The sequence below is a fragment of the Aaosphaeria arxii genome, assembly GCF_010015735.1.
Source record: "Aaosphaeria arxii CBS 175.79 unplaced genomic scaffold BU24scaffold_2, whole genome shotgun sequence".
NCBI lineage: Eukaryota > Fungi > Ascomycota > Dothideomycetes > Pleosporales > Aaosphaeria > Aaosphaeria arxii.
This window is the reverse complement of record NW_022983475.1, coordinates 3,385,576-3,408,357: the sequence shown is the minus strand read 5'-3', so window position 1 is coordinate 3,408,357 and position 22,782 is coordinate 3,385,576. Positions and strand designations below refer to the sequence as shown.

The 22,782-nt window shown below is 50.5% G+C and overlaps 7 protein-coding genes across 7 annotated transcripts; 4 read left to right on the top strand and 3 right to left on the bottom strand.

Annotated features, from left to right (window-relative positions):
• The first annotated feature begins 7 nt into the window (after positions 1 to 7).
• On the top strand, positions 8 to 972 carry BU24DRAFT_125784 (uncharacterized protein). Its single transcript, XM_033520948.1, has 2 exons — positions 8 to 423; positions 481 to 972. Exons 1-2 carry the CDS (start codon positions 260 to 262, stop codon positions 830 to 832), a joined length of 516 nt encoding a protein of 171 aa, XP_033388048.1. The 5' UTR covers positions 8 to 259; the 3' UTR covers positions 833 to 972.
• A 530-nt stretch (positions 973 to 1,502) lies between these two features.
• BU24DRAFT_419336 (alpha/beta-hydrolase) lies at positions 1,503 to 3,566 on the top strand. Its single transcript, XM_033527191.1, has one exon. The coding sequence runs from the start codon at positions 1,837 to 1,839 to the stop codon at positions 3,112 to 3,114; it is 1,278 nt and encodes a 425-aa protein (XP_033388047.1). The 5' UTR covers positions 1,503 to 1,836; the 3' UTR covers positions 3,115 to 3,566.
• A 201-nt stretch (positions 3,567 to 3,767) lies between these two features.
• On the bottom strand, positions 3,768 to 5,696 carry BU24DRAFT_489614 (uncharacterized protein). The gene is made up of 3 exons (XM_033533653.1): positions 5,072 to 5,696; positions 4,309 to 5,014; positions 3,768 to 4,232 (listed from the first exon to the last, which is right to left on the bottom strand). Exons 1-3 carry the CDS (start codon positions 5,581 to 5,583, stop codon positions 3,846 to 3,848), a joined length of 1,605 nt encoding a protein of 534 aa, XP_033388046.1. The 5' UTR covers positions 5,584 to 5,696; the 3' UTR covers positions 3,768 to 3,845.
• Positions 5,697 to 5,793: 97 nt separating this feature from the next.
• On the bottom strand, positions 5,794 to 7,267 carry BU24DRAFT_386775 (Actin/actin-like protein). Its single transcript, XM_033524936.1, has 3 exons — positions 6,931 to 7,267; positions 6,752 to 6,875; positions 5,794 to 6,700 (listed from the first exon to the last, which is right to left on the bottom strand). The coding sequence occupies exons 1-3, from the start codon at positions 7,252 to 7,254 to the stop codon at positions 5,820 to 5,822; spliced, it is 1,329 nt and encodes a 442-aa protein (XP_033388045.1). The 5' UTR covers positions 7,255 to 7,267; the 3' UTR covers positions 5,794 to 5,819.
• A 1,949-nt stretch (positions 7,268 to 9,216) lies between these two features.
• BU24DRAFT_439729 (fungal trichothecene efflux pump) lies at positions 9,217 to 11,335 on the top strand (the record flags this gene model as incomplete). Its single annotated transcript, XM_033530326.1, has 6 exons — positions 9,217 to 9,410; positions 9,617 to 9,954; positions 10,008 to 10,442; positions 10,501 to 10,770; positions 10,836 to 11,135; positions 11,205 to 11,335. 6 exons carry the CDS (start codon positions 9,217 to 9,219, stop codon positions 11,333 to 11,335), a joined length of 1,668 nt encoding a protein of 555 aa, XP_033388044.1.
• Positions 11,336 to 11,559: 224 nt separating this feature from the next.
• BU24DRAFT_489611 (uncharacterized protein) lies at positions 11,560 to 17,337 on the bottom strand. The gene is made up of 3 exons (XM_033533652.1): positions 17,107 to 17,337; positions 15,235 to 17,049; positions 11,560 to 13,353 (listed from the first exon to the last, which is right to left on the bottom strand). The coding sequence occupies exons 1-3, from the start codon at positions 17,246 to 17,248 to the stop codon at positions 12,011 to 12,013; spliced, it is 3,300 nt and encodes a 1,099-aa protein (XP_033388043.1). The 5' UTR covers positions 17,249 to 17,337; the 3' UTR covers positions 11,560 to 12,010.
• A 992-nt stretch (positions 17,338 to 18,329) lies between these two features.
• BU24DRAFT_439728 (glucosidase 2 subunit beta precursor) lies at positions 18,330 to 20,479 on the top strand. Its single transcript, XM_033530325.1, has 3 exons — positions 18,330 to 18,487; positions 18,593 to 19,528; positions 19,590 to 20,479. Exons 1-3 carry the CDS (start codon positions 18,382 to 18,384, stop codon positions 20,234 to 20,236), a joined length of 1,689 nt encoding a protein of 562 aa, XP_033388042.1. The 5' UTR covers positions 18,330 to 18,381; the 3' UTR covers positions 20,237 to 20,479.
• Positions 20,480 to 22,782: the final 2,303 nt, after the last annotated feature.

Genomic DNA, 22,782 nt, shown 5'->3' with positions numbered 1-22,782 from the left:
CACCAGTCACTAGTCACCAGTTCCCCCTTTCGGCTTCTACCTCTCTTCCAAACCTTAACTACCTATACCTATCAACACCTTCCTGTCACACTTGACTTACCTTACATTTCTTTGTACTTGCTGTCGACTTCCTTTATTCCTTCGCATATACAATTACTTGTCCCTTAATCCCTGGGTGCCTACCTCTACCTACCTACCTACCACTTACCTCCCTGCGATCCACTTTTGTACTTCCCAACTTTCTTCCACAACAGTCATCATGTCTGCCGAACAAACCTTCACCAGCGACCTCCGCAGCGAAGCCAAGGAGTTCAATCGCGACAAGGACCACCGAGTCAAGTGGGCCCATGGTCAATCTTTTGGCCCTGGACGGCGCGTCGAAGATGCTCGGCCCCGACCTGCACGCATCGCAGCAGTCCCCAAGTGAGCAAAAGTCTCCGTGGCAGCTTACAGTGGCAGTGAATGACTAATAGTGTATAGAGCGTCATCGAACATGAACAAGGCTCGCACTTCAATCAGGAACGACATCGCATATGCTAGTGGCGACTCTTCGGCCGATGAGGACGTTGAACCTTCCTCCGCCGCCCCGGCTCCCGATGCTGAGATCACATATTCGTACGATGCCACAAGGGGACCATCCCAGGGCAGCCAAATCCTCGGACAGGCTCTAGCCCAGGCCATCGAACGCTTCGAGGACCGCCAAACGGATACGCTCATCAAGCGGGAATATGAGGTACTGGATGTCCACGGCGATGCTCTCTCTCCAATGCCCAAGGTCAGCAAGAAGAAGGTCGCTCCAGAAGATGAGGATTACGAGTTCATCGAGGCTTAGTCCTTGCCACCTCCACGATTTCCTCTTCTTCGATTCCATTAGCGTACGGGTAGGAGCTTCTCCGATGGCGTTTTGATCCCTTGTGGCATTCATTCATGAGATTGACGATACCACCTACTGCAATACCACCGCAGTAGGGGCTGGATCTGATTTCGTTTTGGGTTTTAATTAGCATTGCACCGGTCACCATAGCAGCATCAACAGGCGAGCGTTTGGCGCTTTCTGAGGACTTGAGCAGCTGTACATCTGCTACTGCAGCACGTCCCTTGTCTTTTTTGATATGATTTTGTTTTGTTCAAGAGAACTCTCCGAGAGCAGAGCGGGGGGGTTTGTTTCCATGGGTCGTACTTATTCCGCATGCCGACAGATTGGTTGCCGGCCCTGCTCGATAGTCCTATTGGTTATGAATGATTACTCAATCATTGGGTTGCATGAATTCATGCCTCCCACAAGCCTGAAAGACGGTAACAACATGCAAAATCGTGATGTAGGATGCGATTGTAAATGAATGCTTACCTTGAATCGTCATAGTTGACAGGTAGAGATGGCTGAGTGGTACTTGGCGAACCCCGTCAGATCCCACCGATCGGGTACGTCATGGCCACGCGTAGGCTATGTAGCCAACAGCATCGCGTCTCCTTTCCAGGATCCCTCCTCTGCCAATCTGTAACCATCAGCCAGCCCGCACTAGATCACTAACCCTCCCTTTTTTACTTCTTGTCATTCTCTTATACGAACATCTACTCGCGGGAAGTCCGCCACCAGCGTAATCAAAATAATTGCAGTACAGGCCTGAAGGGCTCTACCGCTGTCCTTCCTATGGCTTCTATCTAGCGAACTATTTCACATTCCTCCCACACCCACGTCCACCTGCGCAGACTCGGGATATCGTCGCACGACGCTCGAGAGCATTGCACACCTCACACAATTCACACACGATGCCAGAAGGAACATCCAGGCCACGATGGGTGCTTCATATCCAGGCCCAATTCTGGCGCGTCCTAATGGGCATCGGAATGATGCTCCATAAACTCGCCAGGCCACTCCCTCCCAAGCCTGCCTTCTCCCGATATATCGATGCGACCGTCTCCCCGCTCAAGGGTAAAATCCGACTCCAATTCTATACGCCGAAAGGTTACAAGGCGAGCAAGAAGCTCAAGGCCGCTAAGAGATATCCTGTTGTCATAAATTTCCATGGAGGGGGTTTCGTCTTGGGCACTGCGAGGGACGATGCGCGGTGGGCAGGTACTGTTGTAGACCAGGTCGGCGCCGTGGTCGTCAGCGTCGACTATCGTCTTGCGCCAGAATACCCATTCCCCACGGCCGTTGAGGACGGTGCAGACGTGATCCTATGGCTGGCGCAGAACGCGGAGGAATTGTACCTCGACTCGGACCGTTTCGCGATATCTGGTTTCTCCTCTGGCGGCAACATGTCGTTCACCGTGCCACTCTGTCTCCAGGGCGAACTCCTCGACCGCTCACCCTCCGGCGCCAAAATCCAAGACGGACGAGCAGGAAGCGTACCTCCCCAGGTCCTCAGCCAGCAGATCCAAAACGTCCACACAGTCAACTCCGCCATCTCCAACACCTCCCTCCCTCACCCAGCAGGATCCCGCCTTCCTCTCGTCCCCCAGAAGTCCCGCCTCGACATCTCCCCCACCTCCTCGCGGCTACCCCTCGTCCGCCAAAAGTCCCGCCTCGACCGCATCGCGATGCTCCGCCAAACTGGCGCGTCCTCCCTCTCCCTCGTCTCCTCCTACAAAGAAAACGGCGCCGTGTCCGTCATCACCGAGGGGTCCTCCCACCTCGCCAAGATCCGCGGCATCGTCTCCTTCTACCCACCGACCGACTACACGCAGACCCGTGAGCAACGCCGCGCAACCTGCGCCCGCACCGACCAGCAACTCCCCGCCGTCTTCACCCAGCTCTTCGACGACTCCTACCTGCAACCGCCCGCCCTCGACCTCGCGCACCCCTGGCTCTCCCCCGGCGTCGCGCCCACCGAGATGCTGAAGGCCCTGCCCGACGACATCGTCATCTTCTGCTGCGAGTGGGACATGCTGCTCGCCGAGGGCGAGCGCTTCCGCGACAAGCTCAAGTACGATCTCGGCAAGCGCGTGCATTACCACTGCGTCCCTGGGGTTCCGCACGCGTGGGACAAGGCGCCGAATCCGCTGCGGGAGAGCCCCGGCGCGAGGGAGCAGTATATGGTGGCGTGTCGGGAGCTCAAGCGCATGTTTGAGATCGAGGACGACGATGCGAAGTCTGGGGATGAGGTGTAGATCTGATGTGCTTTTGCATGGTGTGGTAGGGGGTTTATCTAGGGGGGTTGTCTTTTTTTGTTTTCGGTTCGTTGATTGGCATGCGCATGGCTACGTACTATTTCATCTGGGTCATCGGCGTTTTCCCCATTTCCTCCCAGGGGGGGTTATCTTTCTCAGTCGCTTTTATTCGGTTCAGAGGTTCACAAAAACGTCATCTATTTACCTTTTCTTACCCCACATGCGTAGGGATATGGGGAAAGGGGCAAGAGGGGGAAAGTGTATCTCCCCCTGAGGTTTCTCTTCCACATATTCGTTTCTTCTTTTTTTCTTGGGGCGTTCTACTACTACGAGGTATATACATAGACGCAGATGGCATCCCGGACAGCATACGTGCATGCATTGGATGGTAAACAGCGTCATCGTCATCGTCGTCGTCGGATCGAGAAATGAAAAAGGAGATTCAAAAGTGCAAGAAGAACGAGATTGCTGGTTCGTGTGAGTGATGTTTTGATTATCTTGCATTGCATTGCGTGTCGAATGAATATTCCACCGTATGTGAACGCACGATGGCCGCATCCATGGAAAAGGTCACCGATGATGAAAATTATGTGAGAAACATGCACATCAATGGAAGTCAATGTCGCCGCGGAATACATGTAAGTGTACATTATACAATTCATATTTTTACATTTTCTATCTCAAAATATCCCCAGCATGGGAATTTGCTAAAAAGGAGTCGTTGTGGCCCTCTAAGCATCCTTTGACAGCCTTGGGAGGTCCCTCTCCGCGAGCGCGTACTCGATGACCTTCCACCTGCCGACCTCCTTCTCCTTCTGCACGGGCGAGATGCGCTTGCCCTGGAACCTGACGTTCGGGAGCGCTGCGAGGGTAGGTTTCTGGGCGGCGTTTCGGTTGTTAGATGAAGAGGTAGAGGGAGACGCCGACTTCTTGTTCTTGCCGTGCTTGCTGCGGATGTGCTGGAGTTTCGCCTCGTGCTTGAGGGCGTCGCGGACGGTGGTGGGTTTCGGGCGGGAGGCGGAGACGAGGGCGGAGAAGAGGTCGCCGAGGTTTTTGGCGGAGTTGAAGGTTGGGTCGGGGATGCGGTGGCCGGTGAGTTGGAGGATTCGCTTCGTGATCTGTTGGGGGGATTGAGGGTTAGCTTTTTGATTGAAGAGTGGGGATGTGAGGGGTGTGAGGGAAATGTGGGCTTACGGCAAACTTGACGGCGAGATCGTTCAAGGCGATGCCGCCGTATTTGGCCTCGATTGTGGACTCAAGAACGGAAGGGGAAACGGTGCCGTGTACGGATTTGCGGAGTGCAGCAATGGTTCGCTCGGAGGTGTTGGCGGCGGCGAAAAGAATGTCGTGACGGTGAGAGGACAGCTCCTTGTCGAGGGCTTGGTGAGCAGACTCAATGAATGCCAGACCCTGTGGTGCTTCGGTTGTCTCAACGATCTGCTCGACCTCCGGAACGGGCTCGTCGGGCTTAACGCGCGATACAGGTCGGTTCGACATGAAGTCGAATGGGTTGCCTTCGGTCTTCTTGGCTGCGGGGGATGCCTTCTTGCCTTCTTTTGCAACGTCAAGCTCTGGAACGGCCTCCTCGACGGCCTCTGCGGTGGATTCAAAAGCCTCGTCGATTACGAGCTCGTCGACTGCCTCCGCGATTTGAGCAGCTGGATCCTCGACAGCGGCCAGGAATTGTTCAACGTCCTCCGGTTGGACATTTGAGAGGACCACACTGCCGGCCGGTGAAGCATGTAGCTTGACATTTCTTGTCCATGCGGGGTCTATGTTGGCAAACTGTGGGAAAGCAATCTTCTTTCCAGATTGTTTGAGCGTGAAGACCTCGACAACGGCTTGATGGAAAAGCGCTTGCAACTCTTTGAACCTCTTGACCTTCTCTTGCGGAGCAAAACTTCGCAACAATTAGCATACTTCTTATCATGTTAGGGGTGGGAAGAGCAAGCCATACTCGTAATTCACAATTTCGCCATAGGTATGTCCTTGTGGCGCCACTAGGATGTTAAACCTCCGCAAGAGTAGCTCTTCCTCCCGCTCTTGAATCCACTCTTTCCCTCCAACCTTTGTCAGACCTTCTCCCGTTTTTGCAGGCCGGTATGGGGCTCCATATGACTCTGACGCCGATTCTTCTATCGTCTCAACCTCTTCTCCAGTTTCCTCAGGGCTGATTCGAACGGGGGACGTCGCATCGTAGGGATCCACGTGGGCGCCAATTGGCTCCGAATCACCGAGCAATCTCTTCTGCCATTTCCTCACAAACGCCTGATGCTTCTTTTTATCTTGTGTGCCCCCAAGGATGTTGTAGCGCGAGGTGGTGGAAAAGCATGCGGTGGTTGTGCGAGCGAGGGGGGAGGAGGTAAGGGCGGAGCGACAGACGTGCGATGATGGTACTCTTGAAGCGATCATGCTTGAGGAGGGAATCGATGGGTCAATCGACCGCGAGGATCGCGGTATCCGGCGCATTTTGCTGTGAATGTTGATGATAGCTCACAACCATGATGAAAAAGATAGAACGAAGACTTGAGAAGTCGGAGGTTCGGCGATTAGCGTTGACCAATCAGATGCATTCACTCATCTGGACAATTGTTTCGTCACGTTCAAAGTTTACCCTCAGCTTTCCAACATTGATGTACAGTCATTACTATTACTATGTGATGTTTTTACAAATAATTTCTTACGGTTGACTCGCTAGAGGCGTCCTATTTCTCGCCTCCCGCAAATCTTTTCGCTAGCCAGGTTGCACCCTTCTCGTCATATTCGGCTTTTGTAACCAATACACTTTTCAACAAGCTGGATTGGCTTGCGAACCGTGCAGCTCCCAGCCAAGTATGTTTGATTGGGTCATCCGCTCGAGTGACGTTGAGTAAATACTGTGATGGCACCATTACTCTTAGTTCAGATTCTAGCCTCTCCATGAAACCTGATATCAAGGAATTGCCTCCAACAACGACAATATTAGCGAGCATTCCAATTTTGAGAGCCTCCGGAAGAACAGCCAGCGACTCCATAATCACTCCTGGTAGTCCAGCCGCTTGCATACCAATATCTGTTGGGTTGAATAGCAACTCTGGCACCGCAAATCGTTCGTTGCCAAGCGGGAGAACATCTTCTCTTGGTCCTTGTAGGGGCTGCAGCCCTCGACGCATCTTTAATTTGGCCGGGTCATGTGGTCGTGCGTACCCATGGACAGACTGCTCGTAGTCTGGGAGCACATAATCGACAACTATATCAGGATCCAAAGTTCTCTTGTCACCCAAACGACCTTTCCATGTCCGGTCCAGGTCCTTCGCGAATTGATGCGCAGACGGCGAAACAAACGAGATTGCTTCTTTTATTTCGTTCAGCAAATATGTTTCCTCCATCATGTTGTAATGTCGAAGCGAAGAAAGCTCCTTCAGGTAATTCGTCATAAGCTTTCCGCCAACCTCCAGACGTCGCACTGCGAGCTGAATGAGCTGTCCAGAATATATCGGCAAAACGGTTGTATCGGAGTAGGATGTGTCGATGACGAGGAGGCACTCTTGTGGCAGAGATGATAAGGATGATGGTTCCGAAGGGTGGTAGGAGTTCAAAATCGGTCCTAACCAAGCAGATTAGCAGTCTGAACAAGTGTGAAGGTCGAAGCCCATACCGACGCAACGATAATAAGCCGCGAACTCGAACTGCTCGAAGACAATCTCGTCGCAATTCTTCTGCAACTCTTTAGGGCAATTCGGCTTCTCCGTCAATAGCAGATTTGTCTCTTTCGGTTCACACTATGCACCACTGTAAGTAAAAGTCCCTCTCAATCTGCGACAAAGACATACCCACCCTTAACCCCTCCCCCGCGGTTCCCAGGAATTCGTGCTCCCATATCGCTTTCTCTGCCTCCCAATTGACAATAAACCCCTTTTCGACTGGTCTCCTAAAAGCCAACTCGCCGAAGTCCTTGCATTCCGCGAGCTCAGATGCGACGTACGTCAGTCTATCTCGATTGCTGCGAGCGACGCAGTTGGGAATGACACTGCAGTCGTCGATAGTAGGGTTTGCTGAAGTAGTAGGTATCAGACCAGCTTTGATTGTGTATGCGCCATTATCGAGAACCAAAGTCTTCGCAGGAAGCGCAGCAGAGCCTTTTCTGCCCTTTGGAGGCATCGTAGTAGAGGATGGTATATTGTAGGAACGACGATACCAATCTCAAAACGAACTAGTAGGCTAGCTTAGTCATCAAGACAACTTGGTACCCGTGAAGAAACATTCCCAGAGCTTCGGTATCCTACGACTAACTACGAAGTTTATGATTCAGACTTAAGTGTAACATTTCCCTCTGCTGTACGAACTGCATCCGTCCTGCAGGGTAGTCTGCATTTGACGTCTGCAAGGGCAATAACCAGAGGACTCGAGAGCTCTATGACGTTTATGCTTAGACCGTCATCATTATTTTTAACCCAATTTCTGCGTTAGGTGTATTTCTACAGCAACTCGCTTTCTTTAGGCTAACATCTTCCTGATTTCCATCCAACCCGGCATGAATCTCGTGTGCTTCACGCGAGCATTCTCCTTGCGCTACGACAGCTCTCGCGATCTGGCGGATCCTTACGAGTCAAGAAGCGCATACCCCGCATTTCCATCGACTCGTGGGCCTTACAATTCCCCAGAATCCACTTCCCGCACCCAAGTCTGTCGCTTGGTCGTCTACAAGCATTTCACTACCACGTGCAATTGTAACCAAAACAGCAGTCACTTGTATTCTGCTTTCATCTCTCTTCTATATGGTGGGGATCTCTGGTCTCTCAGGAATACCCAGCTCCAGTTCAGTTCGGTGTTCATGATAAGGTCAAACAAGATCCGCTCTATGAAGGTTGGAACAGAATAAGCCCTCGTTAATTCTGCCATAGGTAAGATGCCTCGTAGGTCAGAGCATCCGACAGGTACACTCATCTGACAACTGTCCCGGGTTAACTTCGTCTTCCATTCGATCTTTACATCTGCCCATACTCCTACCTCGTAGCATAATTGACGAGTGATCGCTCGTAAATACTGAGCACGCGGCGATTCCCTTGTTCTTTAGTCCCAAGACCGATCTCGAAGGCCTAGGCTCAGATCATTTGGCTTCGATCGAGAGATCTTTTAGCTCTCGCTCAAACGGGGTGTTGCCTGTATCTACGCCCTCCTCCTTGTTGCGCGTTCTGCTTCTGCTTCTTCTTGATTGTTTCACAAAATGCTAGATGAAGACATAAATTCCAGACGCACGCTTCAGTGGCTCCACGTTGAGGTGTCGGATATGCTCGCATAAGACCATATTTCGATAACAAGATTGAAAAGCTGAGTATGCCTCGTGCGCAGGTCGCAGGTCTACTTCGGCGAGGACAGCAAATGTATGCATTGGCAGCATCTTGTGTAACAGCACAGATCCGATACATTACATCGAGCTTCGAGAGTCTATCTCAGAAGGCCTACTATCTCAACAACTATCCTATCGAATTCACAATGCTGCTTATAACATTACCAGCCTCCACGGTCTCGAACAACCTTTTTAGTCTTCCTGGGTGGCTCTAGGTGCATCCTCTGCATGATTTAGCGTACAAGTGAATAACGCCGGAGATTTCACCGTTCCAATCGAGCGAATATCACGGCGAATGGGAGCAAGCCAGTTCCAGCCACTAATGCTTTTCTCGCAGTTGGTACCCCCTGCTAAATTCCCAGTTCTAGTCATCACTCCCCGCCTCAACGAATGAAGTTGAGCTGGACCTATGAGAGATGGTCGAGGTGCTGGACCGAGTTCATTGAGGCGTTTTTTTACGACAGGCTTGCGGTAGACGAAATCCGAACCTCTCGTAGCAACATCGTGCAACACTTCTCGAATGAGAGGTCTCTTTGGTCTATAGGAGAAGTCCGACGACAGTATATCAACTTCCAATATCCTGCGCATTTCAGAAGGCAGAGTTGATGTGCATCTGCGAGCGTATTGCACTTTTGCGCTGACCCTCCCCAGGTAGGGTCGATACTTCCTATTCTTTGTTCACACCCTGGACAGCCGTAAAATTCGTTTGACCATCGTTCTTCATACCACCTCCTGTTCTTCGATTCATGGCTTCGGAGAAAGAGTCTGTGACTATGGCGGAAACTGTGGAAAAGAACGAAACCGAATCCGCACAACACCTTGAAGATGTCAATGTCGTCAAGAAGGTTCATGCTGATGGGCACGTTGATCTTGTCGATGCACACGCAATCGGCGGTGCTCTAGATAATATGCCCAAGGGGTATTACTGGAGCCCCCAATTCATTGGCACTGTGACTGTGCGTTTCCCGTGGACAAGTCCATCACACTGGGTCATAGAGCTTATATTCAAAACAGGCAGTCTGTTGTGGTAGCATTTGTGCCTATCTTGGCTGGGTATTGCCAGCAAATACCCTGTGAGTACTGATTTCTCTACATTATGTAGCACTTCATCGATCAACTACCCGATTACATTTGTTGGCATATTATGAACCCTTGTCTCTGACCACTTAACAGTCTACTTATCAATGCCGACATCGGCCCGTCAAAGAACCTCAATTGGGTCGCTACTATTTGGACAATCGGTTCTGCCATTGGGTTCCTTCTTGTTGGGCGTTTGTCTGACATATTCGGCCGCAAATGGATGGTTTTGGGCACCTCAGTGCTCGGTTTGCTAGGGTGTATCGTTGGAGGAACCGCACAGAATATCGACACTCTGATCGGCGCGAATCTGATGAACGGAATCGCTGCTGCAGGCCAACTATCATTCGGTATCGTACTGGGAGAGCTTGTGCCAAACAAGCATAGGGGTCCAGTGGTGACATTGGTCTTCCTTTCCTCCCTTCCTTTCGCCGGTATGTGTATTCTTTCTTCCTCTCTCAGCATGCACAACTAATCAAAGACGCAGTCTTTGGCCCAATCATTGCTCGACTCTTCATCCAGAACACGGCTGCCGGCTGGCGATGGTCCTATTATCTTGGCATCATTCTGTCAGGCGTGACTATCATCCTCTACCAGTTCCTCTACCATCCTCCCACATACGATCAGCTTCACGTTCAAGGAAAGACCAAGTGGCAGCAGTTTAAGGAGCTTGACTTTGTGGGTATCTTCCTCTTCATCGCGGGTACCGTCGTCTTCCTCATTGGGTTGTCCTGGGGAGGAGGAACATATCCCTGGAAGAGTGCCGCAGTTATCTCTGCCCTAATCCTAGGTGCTCTTACCCTGGTGGCCTTTGGTTTGTACGAGCAATATGTATTCAAGGGACAAGCAATCATGCCACCAAGACTCTTCAAAAAGCTTGAGTATGTGGCTATCGTCATGGTTGCAAGTATCGCAGCAATGGGTCAGTATTAATCACCTGTCCTTTTTCTACTATCAGCCTCGTCTAACATCTTAGATAGTGTACTACGCCCTTACTGTTCTATGGCCTACAATCCTCGGAACGATCTACACTACTGATTCTCTTAAGATCGGATGGGCGTCTTCTGTCGTTGGCGGTGGCATCCTTCTCGGCCAGACATTCGGTGGTCTCGCGATTTCGTATCTACCGAAGGCCAAGTGGCAGACCATTATCTTGTCAGTGATGTGCACTGCATTCCTAGGCGCTGAGGCTGGCCTCCAGCCCGATGGCTATGCTACCTTCATCACTCTAGGTGTTCTAGCAACCTTTGGTATGTACATCAACAATATCTCTACTCTTTCGTCCAGTACCTTCGCTAACGCCGATTGTCTCCAGTTATTGGCTGGGTGGACAACATCGTTTTCCCAGGCGTCACTATGATCTACGAATCCCAAGATATTGGTCTTGCCACCGGTGTTCTCGGTTCAATCCGAGCCATTGGAGGTGCGGTCGCTCAGACGATCTACGTCGGCATCCTGACCAACAAGCTCAACACCTATCTCCCCGAATACGTAATCCCAGCCGCGACCTCGACTGGCCTACCGGCGTCATCACTCCCCGCATTGTTCGAGGGAATCACGCTCGGCAATTTCACCGCTGTTCCGGGCATTACTCCTGCAATTATTGCGGCGACTGGTGCGGCTACGCAGAAGGCGTACTTGGAGAGTTTCAGGATAGTGTTCTACGCTACAATACCGTTTGGAGTGTTGCTTATCTTCTTCGCTTGCCTCTCGCCGAATTTCGAGAAGTATCTGAGTATGAATGTGGCGAAGAGACTGCAAATGAAGGGCAACATGCAAGGCGTGGGCAAGGAAAACGAGGGCGATGCAGTATAGTCGTCTACCAAGTATGTTTCGCTTGCTTCTAGTTATCGGGTATCAACTCTACGTGTTAATGATATGTAATATTCTTATATGGCGTGGCATCAATAATGATACGGGAACAACAAATGTGACTGTCGGTGAACACATTCCATCTTTGCTCATAACAAGACCAAAAGCTTGAGATCGGCAGAGTAAACATTCAAGCGATGCATCATTTTGGGTTGGATCATTTGAGTGCCGGTTTTCCGGATATTGAGTCTATTACTTTCCAATCAATGAAATGTCTTTGTGTCCCAGTATTACAATATGTTTGTCTATAGTTTTTGATATGTACAGTCATAACTTCGTAACATGTGCTTAGCTAGCAACAGATCTTCGCTCCCTTCTAGACTGGTGACAGCATTAGGTGCATTCAAGCGTTCAGCTAGAGCCTGTCGATGTTTGAATCTCCGCAACCTAGGCCGACCTGGGGGGGTCCTAGGCCAGGTGTAACCTGGGGTGTCTGCGCCCACCTGGGCTCTGCATTTGTTGATGGTTTTGGATAACCGCAGGCGTCGGCAGTCTATGTCTCTTATGGCTGATAGTCATGTCTAGCCTGCCGCTCGGATTGTCAATGGAAATACTGTCTTCGTCCCAATTAACTGTCGAAGCCCCCATTCCCTTATCTGGGGAAATGATGGCCGCTTTCTAAGGGAGCTCATATCTGATGAGATGCGTATCACTCTTATTGCTCGCGGTTCCCCAAGTTTCCGCCGGGCTGATAGGCGTGGAAGGAGTCTTCCATTCACCAGAGTCGAACCTCCCCATTCCCTTCTCCGGGATTCCCCCGTCTAACTCATGTCTCTGTGTGCCTTGTCCTATCTCCACCTGCACGGCGGGACTCTCAAGTTCGTGCCTCTCCTTCCCAGGAGCGATCTCCAGCCGCGCGATCGGGGTTTCCAATTCGTTCGCAAGCGAAGCACTGCTCTGGTTACGCCGTGACACATCTGCAACTTCTTCGTCGTGGTCTTTCGGCTTCTGTTCGATTTCTTGGACTTTGGAGCGTATGCGGTGGCGGAGGTAGAAGCTCCCGGCGACAAGGAGGATGAAGAAAACAATGACGAGAGCGACGGCAATGCCGATTTTGCCTCCCTTGGATAGTGTCGGTGGCTCTGGTTTGACGACTTCAGTTGCTTGGGGGCTTGTCTCGGGGATAATGGTCTGGGTGGTGACGACGGTGGGATTGGTGGTGGAGCCTTTGTTTGCGTTCGCCGTGCAGTCGTAGTGGCCTTGGGATTCGAGTTGCTGTAGGTCGTTGCAGAATGAGGCGATGTCGGACGTGGAGCGCACGCTGAGGGCGCCGTTGATATACTTTAGAGCGGGCATGGAGATGTTGCTGAAGTCGCCGTTCATTTGAACGAAGCCGCCAATGGTCTCGAGGGAGTCGAACCGGACTCCTGTCAACACATTGTCTCCAGATATTGCTAGTCCACCATATATGCCATTGACCTGCGAAAGGTCGAGGTTCGCCATTTTGCTGTTGTTTGAGAGGGTTATTGCACTGCCTGTGTTAATCTTGCTGTACGGGATGCTGAAGGTTTCGAGCGCGTAGTTGTTGCTGATGTTGAGTTGAGAACCAAGAGGCCAATTGATCCAGTCCAGATCCGTCAGAGCGGTGTTGAAAATCGTGACATCGTCGATTTCCTGGGAGACTCCGCTGGGCGCAATTATGACTGATTTGAGCAAGGGTAGGTTGTACCACTTCAGTGACGAGAAGTTAGACAAAGAGGCAAAGCTAAGGCTTGAGAGCTGCGGGAGATCGTTGAGGGTGAAGCTCTGAACTGTCTGCAGCGTGTTCGATGTGAGCGATCGCAATTCGGCGACGTTTTCGATGTCGAGATTGCCTGAAATCGTCGTGATTCCGTCCAGAGCGATTACTTCCGGGCCATCCGCGGCGACGACTATGTTCCCAATGAATTCCGAGCACGTCAATATATCAGTCACATCTTGAGCTGTCTTTATTGTGAACGTCGACGATGCAGGCGCGCAGTCTGTAAAACTTGTGAGTACTGTGGCTTCTCTCCCTGTGGCAGTGCAGGCTGCTCACCAACGGCGTGCACGACGTCGAAAAAACATGAAGCTATCCACAACCCCCAAAGGAGCGGCACAAAGCAAAAGCTCATGCTTTCATCTGTTGCAGTCGCGATCTTCAGGTCAGGAATTCATGCCTCTAAGGCAACTGCAAATGTTCCCCGCTGAGAGAGAGAGGAAAAGACCAAAGGGTGGAGCCACGCGTCCCAGCACAGAGACCAGTTTTTACCCAACAGCAGAGAAACACCGCCATACCGCATCTGAGATAACGACTCGTAAGAGCGTTCAAGGCCCCGATACGAATAACGTAGAATACGATTCCTTTGCTCCGCGCGACCCGAGCGGACGGAAGCTTCAGTAGATTCGCCTATCCATCCAATAAATCCTATGATACTCTCCTGACCCCTTGCGCTATGGATTCGGTCTATGGGCTTGGAGTGGCCCTGAGCGTCCGAATATTGGCCGTTTGTCAACAGGCCGTCGTCATTTTCGCCGAACCTTTCAAGTCTAGGTGCTCAGTATTTACGCACGAAGTGGTTGGCCAGATGCAATTTTGGTTCAGGGGTTTCCCATCCACTTAGCGCAGAAAATGGTGGAAAACCTTCCATGTGATGGGAGTCTAACGAATAGATAGCGTCCCGAATTCCGTTGAAAACACACAACTATTGGAGTCATGATTATTCCAGAACAGCATGAGTCGAATGTCTGTTCCTTCCACTTGGCGCAATTTCAATCTTCTTCGTTGTCCATGCGATCAAACACTGACCCTTGTATCACCAAGCAGTAGTTTACCATCAGACCTAGGATGAAAACTACCTTGCGAGTTGGTTTTCTTCGTAATGATCTTTTGGCCTTTATTGCTATTCGCTGGATTACCATAATTTCCAAATCTGGTTATCGGTTTGTTTTGAACCAACATTCAGCACACAACCCCTCCCATTATTGAAACGCGTTGTCAATGCTGTAGTCATTTCCAGCGTGCATCAGCCCACGAACATCTATCTCTCACATCAACATCTGTCCGCTCTTATCTTTACCCAGTCGTCTCACTTGCATGTTTAAATTATGGCAGATTTAACCCAGTTGCGTCACTGCGACCCATGCTAGCACGCGCGGTTGCAAAAACGTTCCGCTGCACTGATGATCACCAACTGTGCGCTGTATGATTGATCGATCGTCGATCGCGATTTTCGTCATAGGTTTACGAGGTCTGCATGTACATCATATCATATGCTTCTTTCATTCGAATTTCGGATTGCGAACCTAATTGCACAAATGATTGATTCCAACATGTTGACACCAAAACTGAAACGTCATTTAGCTCTCATTCCAAATGGGAACATCTTTTAGGACCCTTTTTAGGAACATGCGGTTCTATCAAATTACCAATGCCAACTACAGGGGTATTTTAGCGATTCTATGCTGTAATGGGAAGACTGTTTGTATCTATTCTATTCGATCTCGACAGATTTCAAGTTATGAACGCAGCATGGAGAAAGATAAGTACTAGCCATATGCGTTGATGATAATATCTTGAAATGCATTGATATTTGTAGTCATTGTTTAAAAGTTGATCTTTTAACTGAATATATTTGAGTTCTTCCTGGATTCGATGTGGTTTCTCCATAAATGTATGTGTCAGTGAGTTTCCATGAGATTGAGAGTTGTATTCCTTTGACAATGTCTCATACTTAACCCAAACCTTTTCTATTGTTCTGGGTAACTTCATGTACGACGAAATTGGATCATGAATGTTTCTCTCAAAAAGATTGATTCCTTACTTGTGAATTAGATATGTGCTCTATGTCTGTCTAAACCCTATTCACTGTCAGATGACGAACAAGACTCATCCGATGAGTCTGCATGCTGGGTCTCGAAGCGAGAAGGCTCCTCCGTCGTCATGCTATGGGTGCTCTGGTAACCAACATCCACCATATCTGAATCCTGTTCCCCGGCAACATTGCTCGTGCTGGCGTTTGTATCTGTTACTTCTGAAGTGAATTGGTGCTGGGAAAATTTAGCATCAAGATACGCATCTATATCTTGAATTGCTAATCTAAGCGCATCACCATGGGCTTCACCTCTTTCGATATGCTCACCATAGAATTTGGTGCACAGCTGGTTGTGTGTGAGTGCATGCTCATTAACATTCCTAGGCTGAGCGATATTCTTTTTTCGAGGCTTCCACGATGTTATACCTTGTGCTTCCTGCCTAACGACTGAACCCGGCGGCATGTAGAAATCCATCTCCTGCCTCTTTGCCTGGCTTGATTTGCATGTTCCGCAGCCAGGGCAGCTGCGCTTGTCGCCAGCTAGGTAGTATCGTCCAAGAGCGTGCGCCACATCGCAGCGCCAGGCATATTCTTCATGGCGGTCGCTTTTTTCAAAGTAATGACACGCGGGAATACCTTGCCCATGCTCCATTGTCTTTGAACCACTTGGGTGAGGCCCCATATCAGGTGTAGGCTCAGGCGTGGGCTCAAAATCAGGCACTGTTGGTATTGGTTTTGGGTTCGGCTTCGACTTCGGCTTCAGCTTTGGCTTGAGACGCTCCAAGACTGCATCTTTGGCAATTTGAAGTGCCTCATGATCAGAGGACCCAGATTGCAAGGCTTTCCAGTAGTGCAGCTTCGCGATGCCATTGTGTGACTGTGGCGCGTGCTTCAGTTTCTTTCCCGTTGGCCTGCTGGGCTTCCACTTCGTGCCAGTTGTAGGTGGTGAATCTTGATAACTGTACATGCCGCTGGGCAGGTAGAAGTCCATTTCTTTCGCCGATTGGTTTTTGGCAATGTTAGTATTGCAACCTGGGCAGGCTTTTCGATCGCCTGCATTGTAGTAATATCCTAGGGCATGCTTGATCCCACAACGCCATGCAGGCTTTTCCACAGAGTCCAGTGGTTCAAAGTATGCTGATTCTGGTAAGATCTGATGAGGATCCAGAGTTTTTGATCCACTGGGATGAAGTGGCAATGACTCGTCTCTGGCGATGGTTTTGTTGTATCGACGATAGTCTGCTGCTGTCCGCAGTCTCTTCTTTGGCCTCTTAGTCAGAGCTCCTGCTGAAGAGCGTTGTGTGTGTGCTTTTCTCTTCCTTTTCAGCAGTGGCTGCCTTAGTGAGGGCAATTCTTCTAGGCTACCCGGGTCTGGCGTTTGTACTGCAGCGTATCCATTGAAATACCCGGCTTCCTCATCCTGAAACACTGGATCAGGTACAACATGTGGCCTTTCGAAGTTGACATGAATTTTGTCAATGCGCCGATAGCTCTTCACGATACCCGCTGCTATAGCTCGCTTGATGATAGCTTCGACATCTTCGTGCTGTCTTATAGCTAGTCGTGCTTTATGGTCGTTGATGAGTCGCTTTCTCCAATGTTCTTGGTAACGTTTCGGAGCTGCGACTGAATATTCAGTATTTGAGGATGTATTTGATACACGACGGCTCGAATCGGTTAAATTTACCGCCCAGTAGGGGTCGTCACTGCGAGTGCTTCTCGGGCTTGAGCAGGTTACAGTGTCATCGTGTATGTCATCGAATGCGTCTCCTGTTTGAAAATTGTCACCGGCTGAGAGTCCTCCATCGGAACTGGGCTGTTGATCGTCCCAAAACCTGTCTGAAAACTCTTCGGGGAGCTCGACAGAGGTATCGAACGTAGGTGCTCAACAAACATTAGCTGTGAACCTCCAACCAGACATCTAAACGGTAGAGTACTTACACTGTACCCCGAATGTAGGTGTAGACCTTCCTGTTCCTGAAGGTGCAGCAAATCCAACTTGGCTAGAATAACAGGCAACAGGTCCCGGTGTCAAGCATATTGACCCATCGCTCCAGTCGACCTCATCTTCAACAGCAAACATCTTGAAGTCGATATATCCAAGCTGCCTAAAAACAAAAGGCAAGAGTCTCTGATCGATGTAGATGTTCGTAATACTGAACCATCCCAAAGGCACAGTTCAGCTGCAGTGCGAGCTTAAGCAACCCTCCCAGGCTCAACAAGCCCGCCGCGTCTCGAAAGCTGGTCACGAGACTCCATGAGTTGCCTGGGCCGTTTACAACGGTGTAAGAATGGTGGGTGGAGAGGAATGCCCTTGCCCTTGCCCGTCATTTCGATGTGGCTGCGTGATGGGTTCGTTTGCTCCGTGGAGGCAGCGACGGACATTGTTGGGGTGTCATGGGTGCAGGTTTTGCGATGGGACTCTCAGCAGACTTGGGTGTGAATGCGGAGCGTTTGTCCACCACAGAGAATATGACTCTGGTCTTCCAGGCAGAACATGCGTCTAGTTGGTCGAAGCAAGGCGAGCGTGGGGTGCAAACGTAGCTTGCTTAGATTTGAACTAATGAGCGTTAATGGCAGTACAACATGTCTGCAAGAAAAAGTCATGTGAGAAGATAGTATTTGAGAGTGAATTGAAAGCGCTGCCCAATCATGTTGTGCTTCACATGACGGAGATAAATCATCGTGAAGTGGTGTCAAGAATGAGAAGTGAGAAGTGAGCTCGTATAGATGACCTGTGCATGACTTCTGAATGTTAGTTAAATTTTATGTGAGTTTGAATTCCATGTAAAAAGGCTCTGGTAGTCAGGCATGAGTCCTGGAAATAATAAAACCATGGTAGCTCTTTTCTTCCGAATTAAAGTTGTGGTGTTGATATCAATCATGAAGGCACTCACGGTGGTGGTGCAGTTCGGATCAAGCCCAATTCAGACTGTTGTTGCTTCTTACTCTGAGTTATTTAGAAATCTAATGACTTCTTTTGGAGGAACGAATATTCATTCTCAACTTTGTTGAATAAGTTCAATTCTCATAGACTGACGTCAAGTTCTGAGGTTGTCATCGAACAGCAGCTCCAAGACACGGATGACTAAGCTCACGGACCTTGACCATTTGGCCTGTTCAATTGGACCCCGGACCCCCAGTAGGCGAATCGTGGCATAACGGTCTCCCCAGACGCCGCAGCTTCATTCTTCAATAGATTCAATTCCAAAAAAGATGGGGCACACAAACCTCAGCACGCTCTCACTCGTCCTCCCTCTCCTCTTCTTCTCCGCCAATGCTGCCTCCGAGGCCCCTCGACCCCGCGGCGTAGGCCCCGAATGTACGTTCATTCAAGTTGCAAGCTTCCCTCTCCATTGAAGCTTCCCTTCCCAACCCCGATCGAATTGCCCACGCCCCAATAACTAACCACGAATTATATTTATAGTCGCGAAGTTTTACAAGGACGCCGAGACATTCACTTGCATCTCGAACCCGTCGATCAAAATCCCCATCGCGCGCGTCAACGACGACTTCTGCGACTGCCCCGACGGCTCGGACGAGCCTGGCACCTCCGCATGCTCGTACATCTCGCCGCTTTCGCCGCAGCAGCCCCCGAAGGTGCGGGTCGGCCAATTCGTGGAGACGCTTGCGCTGCCCGGGTTTTACTGCAAGAATAAAGGTCACCAGCCGGGGTATTTGCCGTTTACGAATGTGAATGACGGGATATGTGATTATGAGTTATGCTGCGATGGGAGTGATGAGTGGGAAGGGGTTGGTGGGGTGAAGTGCGAGGATCGCTGTGCGAAGATTGGGAAGGAGTGGAGAAAGCAGGATGAGATTCGTCAGAAGAGCTTGAATGCTGCTAACCAGCGGCGGAAGGAGTTGGTCACTGAGGCGGCAAGATTGAAGAAGGAGGTAGAGGACCGGATACAGACCCTCAAGACACAGATTCAGGGACAAGAGATCAAGGTTTCAGATTTGGAGAAGTCCTTGGCGGATATCGAGAGGGCAGAGAAGGGCAAGGTCGTCAAGAGTGCTGGAAAGGGCGGCAAGCTAGGAGTCCTGAGCAGCCTCACCAAAGAACGCATTGACGAGCTCACTCTCAACGTTCAGAGAATCAGACAGGAGCGAGATGCTGCCAGGTCAAGTCTCGACGAACTCGAAGGCATCATGAGGCGCTTCAAGGAAGAATACAACCCCAACTTCAACGACGAGGGCGTGAAGAGGGCCGTCAAGGCCTGGGAGGACTTCGCCGCTCAAGACAGGCCTGCACCTGTCCCCGCCCACGACAGAGATCTCGACGAGATCCTGAACCCAGAGTCCGAAAGCGCCATCAAGTGGGACGACTTCTTGGATACCGACGAGAGCGACGTCGACGTCCGTAAGTACATTTCCTCACCCCTCAGCACCATACAACCCCGCCTTTATTCACAACATCACAGTCTACCAATTCGAAGCCTACCTCCCGGAGCCCGTCCGCAACTGGGTCGACGCCAAACTGCGCGACCTCCGCATCATCCTAATCGAAAACGGCATCCTCGCGGACCCCCACACCGACAGCGCCGAATCCAAAGCCGTCACCGACGCACGCTCGCAGCTCACAAGCGCACAGGCGGAACTCAGCTCCGACAAGACGGAGCTCACCAACCACGAGGAAGACCTCGCGAAGGAGTACGGCCCGGACGACGTGTTCCGCGCGCTCAAGGGCCAGTGCATCGAGAAGGACTCCGGGGAGTACACGTACGAGTTCTGCTTCCTGGAGCGCACGACGCAGAAGCCGAAGCGCGGCGGGGGTAACACGGGGATGGGCAACTTCGTGCGCATCGAGAAGATCGTCGTCGATGAGGATCTGCCTGCCGATGGGAAGGGTCTCGGGTCCGGCGAGCGGTACGCTTTGCAGTACGAGAATGGTCAGCATTGCTGGAATGGACCGAACCGTAGCACGCAGGTTGTTCTTGCTTGTGCTGAGAAGGACGAGATTTGGAAGATCATCGAGCAGGAGAAGTGCGTTTACAGGATGGAGGTGGGTACTCCTGCTGTGTGCGAGCCGAAGAAGGCGGCGCAGGGGAAAGGCCATGATGAGCTATGATGGCGTTGATCCCCCCATCTATCCATCAATTCCTCCCCGCGTATAAGAATACATGTAAAAACGAAAAGAGAGAGGGGTCGTCGGGTCGGCTGTTTGAAATCTAAGAGCAAACTGTCATCGTTTTCAATGCTGTAGTTAGAAAAATATAGACATGTGTACGGACGACGACAACATCAGACAACCAATCAATGAATCAAAAATAGGCAGCTGGAATGCCTGCCACTGGTCAAAAGAACAGAAAAGGAGAAAAATGAGAAATGATTTCGAAAACGGAATGACCCAAAACATGGGTTTATGTGAATGCATCTGCGTCGAGGAGAGTGATCCTCTTTTGACGACGACATGTATTGAGTAGTAGAACCCACGCTAGACGACAGCTATATCGAGTACTATGCCTATGCTCGACGACAACGATGTCAGTTGAACATCGATCATGATCTACCTTGCTGCCGCGTTTCTGTCCCAGAGGGAAGGAACGATGATGCTACAACAGGATGGCGTAAGTGATCCTCGAATTCTACGGATCCTTCGGTATCATACAGCGAGATCGAAGCCAGGCATATGCCTCACCTTGGACTCGTCCAGTAGAAACGTACGACAAGGACAAGGAAAAATCAACTACATACGGATTTCACTTAGCAATTAGCGTAACGCCTCATAACCGGAAACGGTCGGGCCCAACGTCTTCCCAACGAGAAATATAGTGTGAAATTAAAATTAGACAGTGGTATTTGTTGTTGGTGGTGGTAATGATGGTAGTTAGTAGTGATCGTGATCCTGGGGTTTAGATTCGCATTTCGTTTTTGGGGGTTGTTCGTGACGAATAGGAGGGCGAGGAGACAGTGGGAAATTTGAGGCGGACAGGCAAACGCGCGCGCGGGCTGGAGAGAAAGCGAAATTACCGGTAATTGATGAAATGATGGAACGAATGAACTCAAATTTGCGGTTCGGAGATTTACGCCGGCCTCTGATCTGACACCAAGTTTTGCGTAGATCAACTGGGGAAGAGAGGGAGCATGGGTTGTGGTTTCGATGGGGTGATGGATGTTGGAGATTATCGACTTGCTGATGTGTTGAAAGGCACTCAGACTGCGATGGGTGAATTAAAGATGACGATGCTTTGGAGCAACTGACGGGCATGGATGCACTCTACAGGTGAATTGAACGAGGTTCCATTGGCTTCTTCAGGTACAACATAGTACCTCCAGGGCGTACATAGATATACATACAATTCTCAAGTTGAGTATCGTCAGCACCCCGTACAGTCAGCCACGAAATATTCATATGCAAGGCGATGTGGGTAGCATTGCTAATTCTTCGGTTCTCGATCGATCCTGAAGCCGCTTCGTTTTGTAAAAAGTTCGCAGAGGTCCCGGTTTTCATTAACGAGCGTTGACAGCTGTTGTGCCGCCTGCGACTAAAGGTGCCCAGAAAGGGCACTTTCAACATCATCGAGATCGAGAGTGGGAAGAAGAAGTGGCACAGACACGGTCGGATCCACTTTGCATGCAGGTACGTGCCGGCGTCCACCGAATGTTATGACTGTGGAGTCAGATGCCGTTCGTCTGGCATGGGCAAGGTGTTCATTGTTATGTCGTGTGTCTGTGGCAGAATGGGATTTTGGCGGAGATCCTTGTGCCAGGGTACTGTGTAGAACGACATTTTGATCATTGTCAAGCTCCGTTACGAAGATGTAATGTTGGGATACGAGATGAGGGCGAATAGAGCTACTTCTTCCCTTTCAAGAAGAGAACCTCACCGTCGAGATCATGTTATCCAAACTACTCTCTTGAAGCGTCACTGGAGACTGCACTTGAACATGTACTCCGTAAACATACATGTAAACAATGGCGTACAGCGATGATGCCTCGAGATTCAAGCCGGACTGCCCGCCAATCTCCCCAATGCCGCTGTACGGATCTGTCGTTCACGATGGCTTGTTTGAGACGTTGGAGACTATTCCAGATACTGAATTAGTTGGCGAGTCGCCAGATGCAGCATTGCAACTCGTTGCGCGTGTCATTGTTTTGGTCTCGGATCACTTCACGAACACATCGCGACCTCGCCGCGTGTCTGGAACTCCAAATGGGGTAACCAAGCGGCGCAAGGCTGTAAAGGTGTAAATATCCTTGGAAATCATTACGACAAGAATAGGCAGGATCATCATCAGGTCTTCCCGCGGATGCGGGTGCGCTACAAAACGGACGAAATCACCATGTGCTGGAATTGGTCGGGGCAGGAAGTGGAATTCGCGATTTGAGGCGACCAAGTGCAAGCCATCTTTTGGCCACTAGCCTGGCCTACACTCTCACGGCGACCAGGTCTGTGGGAGGAAAGGTCGTATTAAGAGGCGTTCTAAGCTGTATCATTTCGGCACATCAAGTGAGAGACCAAAGCTGCCAGTTCAAGACGCAGTTGCAGGCTTCATGAGCCGTTGGCAAACGCATGAGTCGGCTCTTGAGTATTGTTTTCCCGTAGTATTCATGCAGACGTCGGCAAGTGAACAGAAAGCTGTACAGAGCCGTGCTCAAAGGGGAAGGAAATGC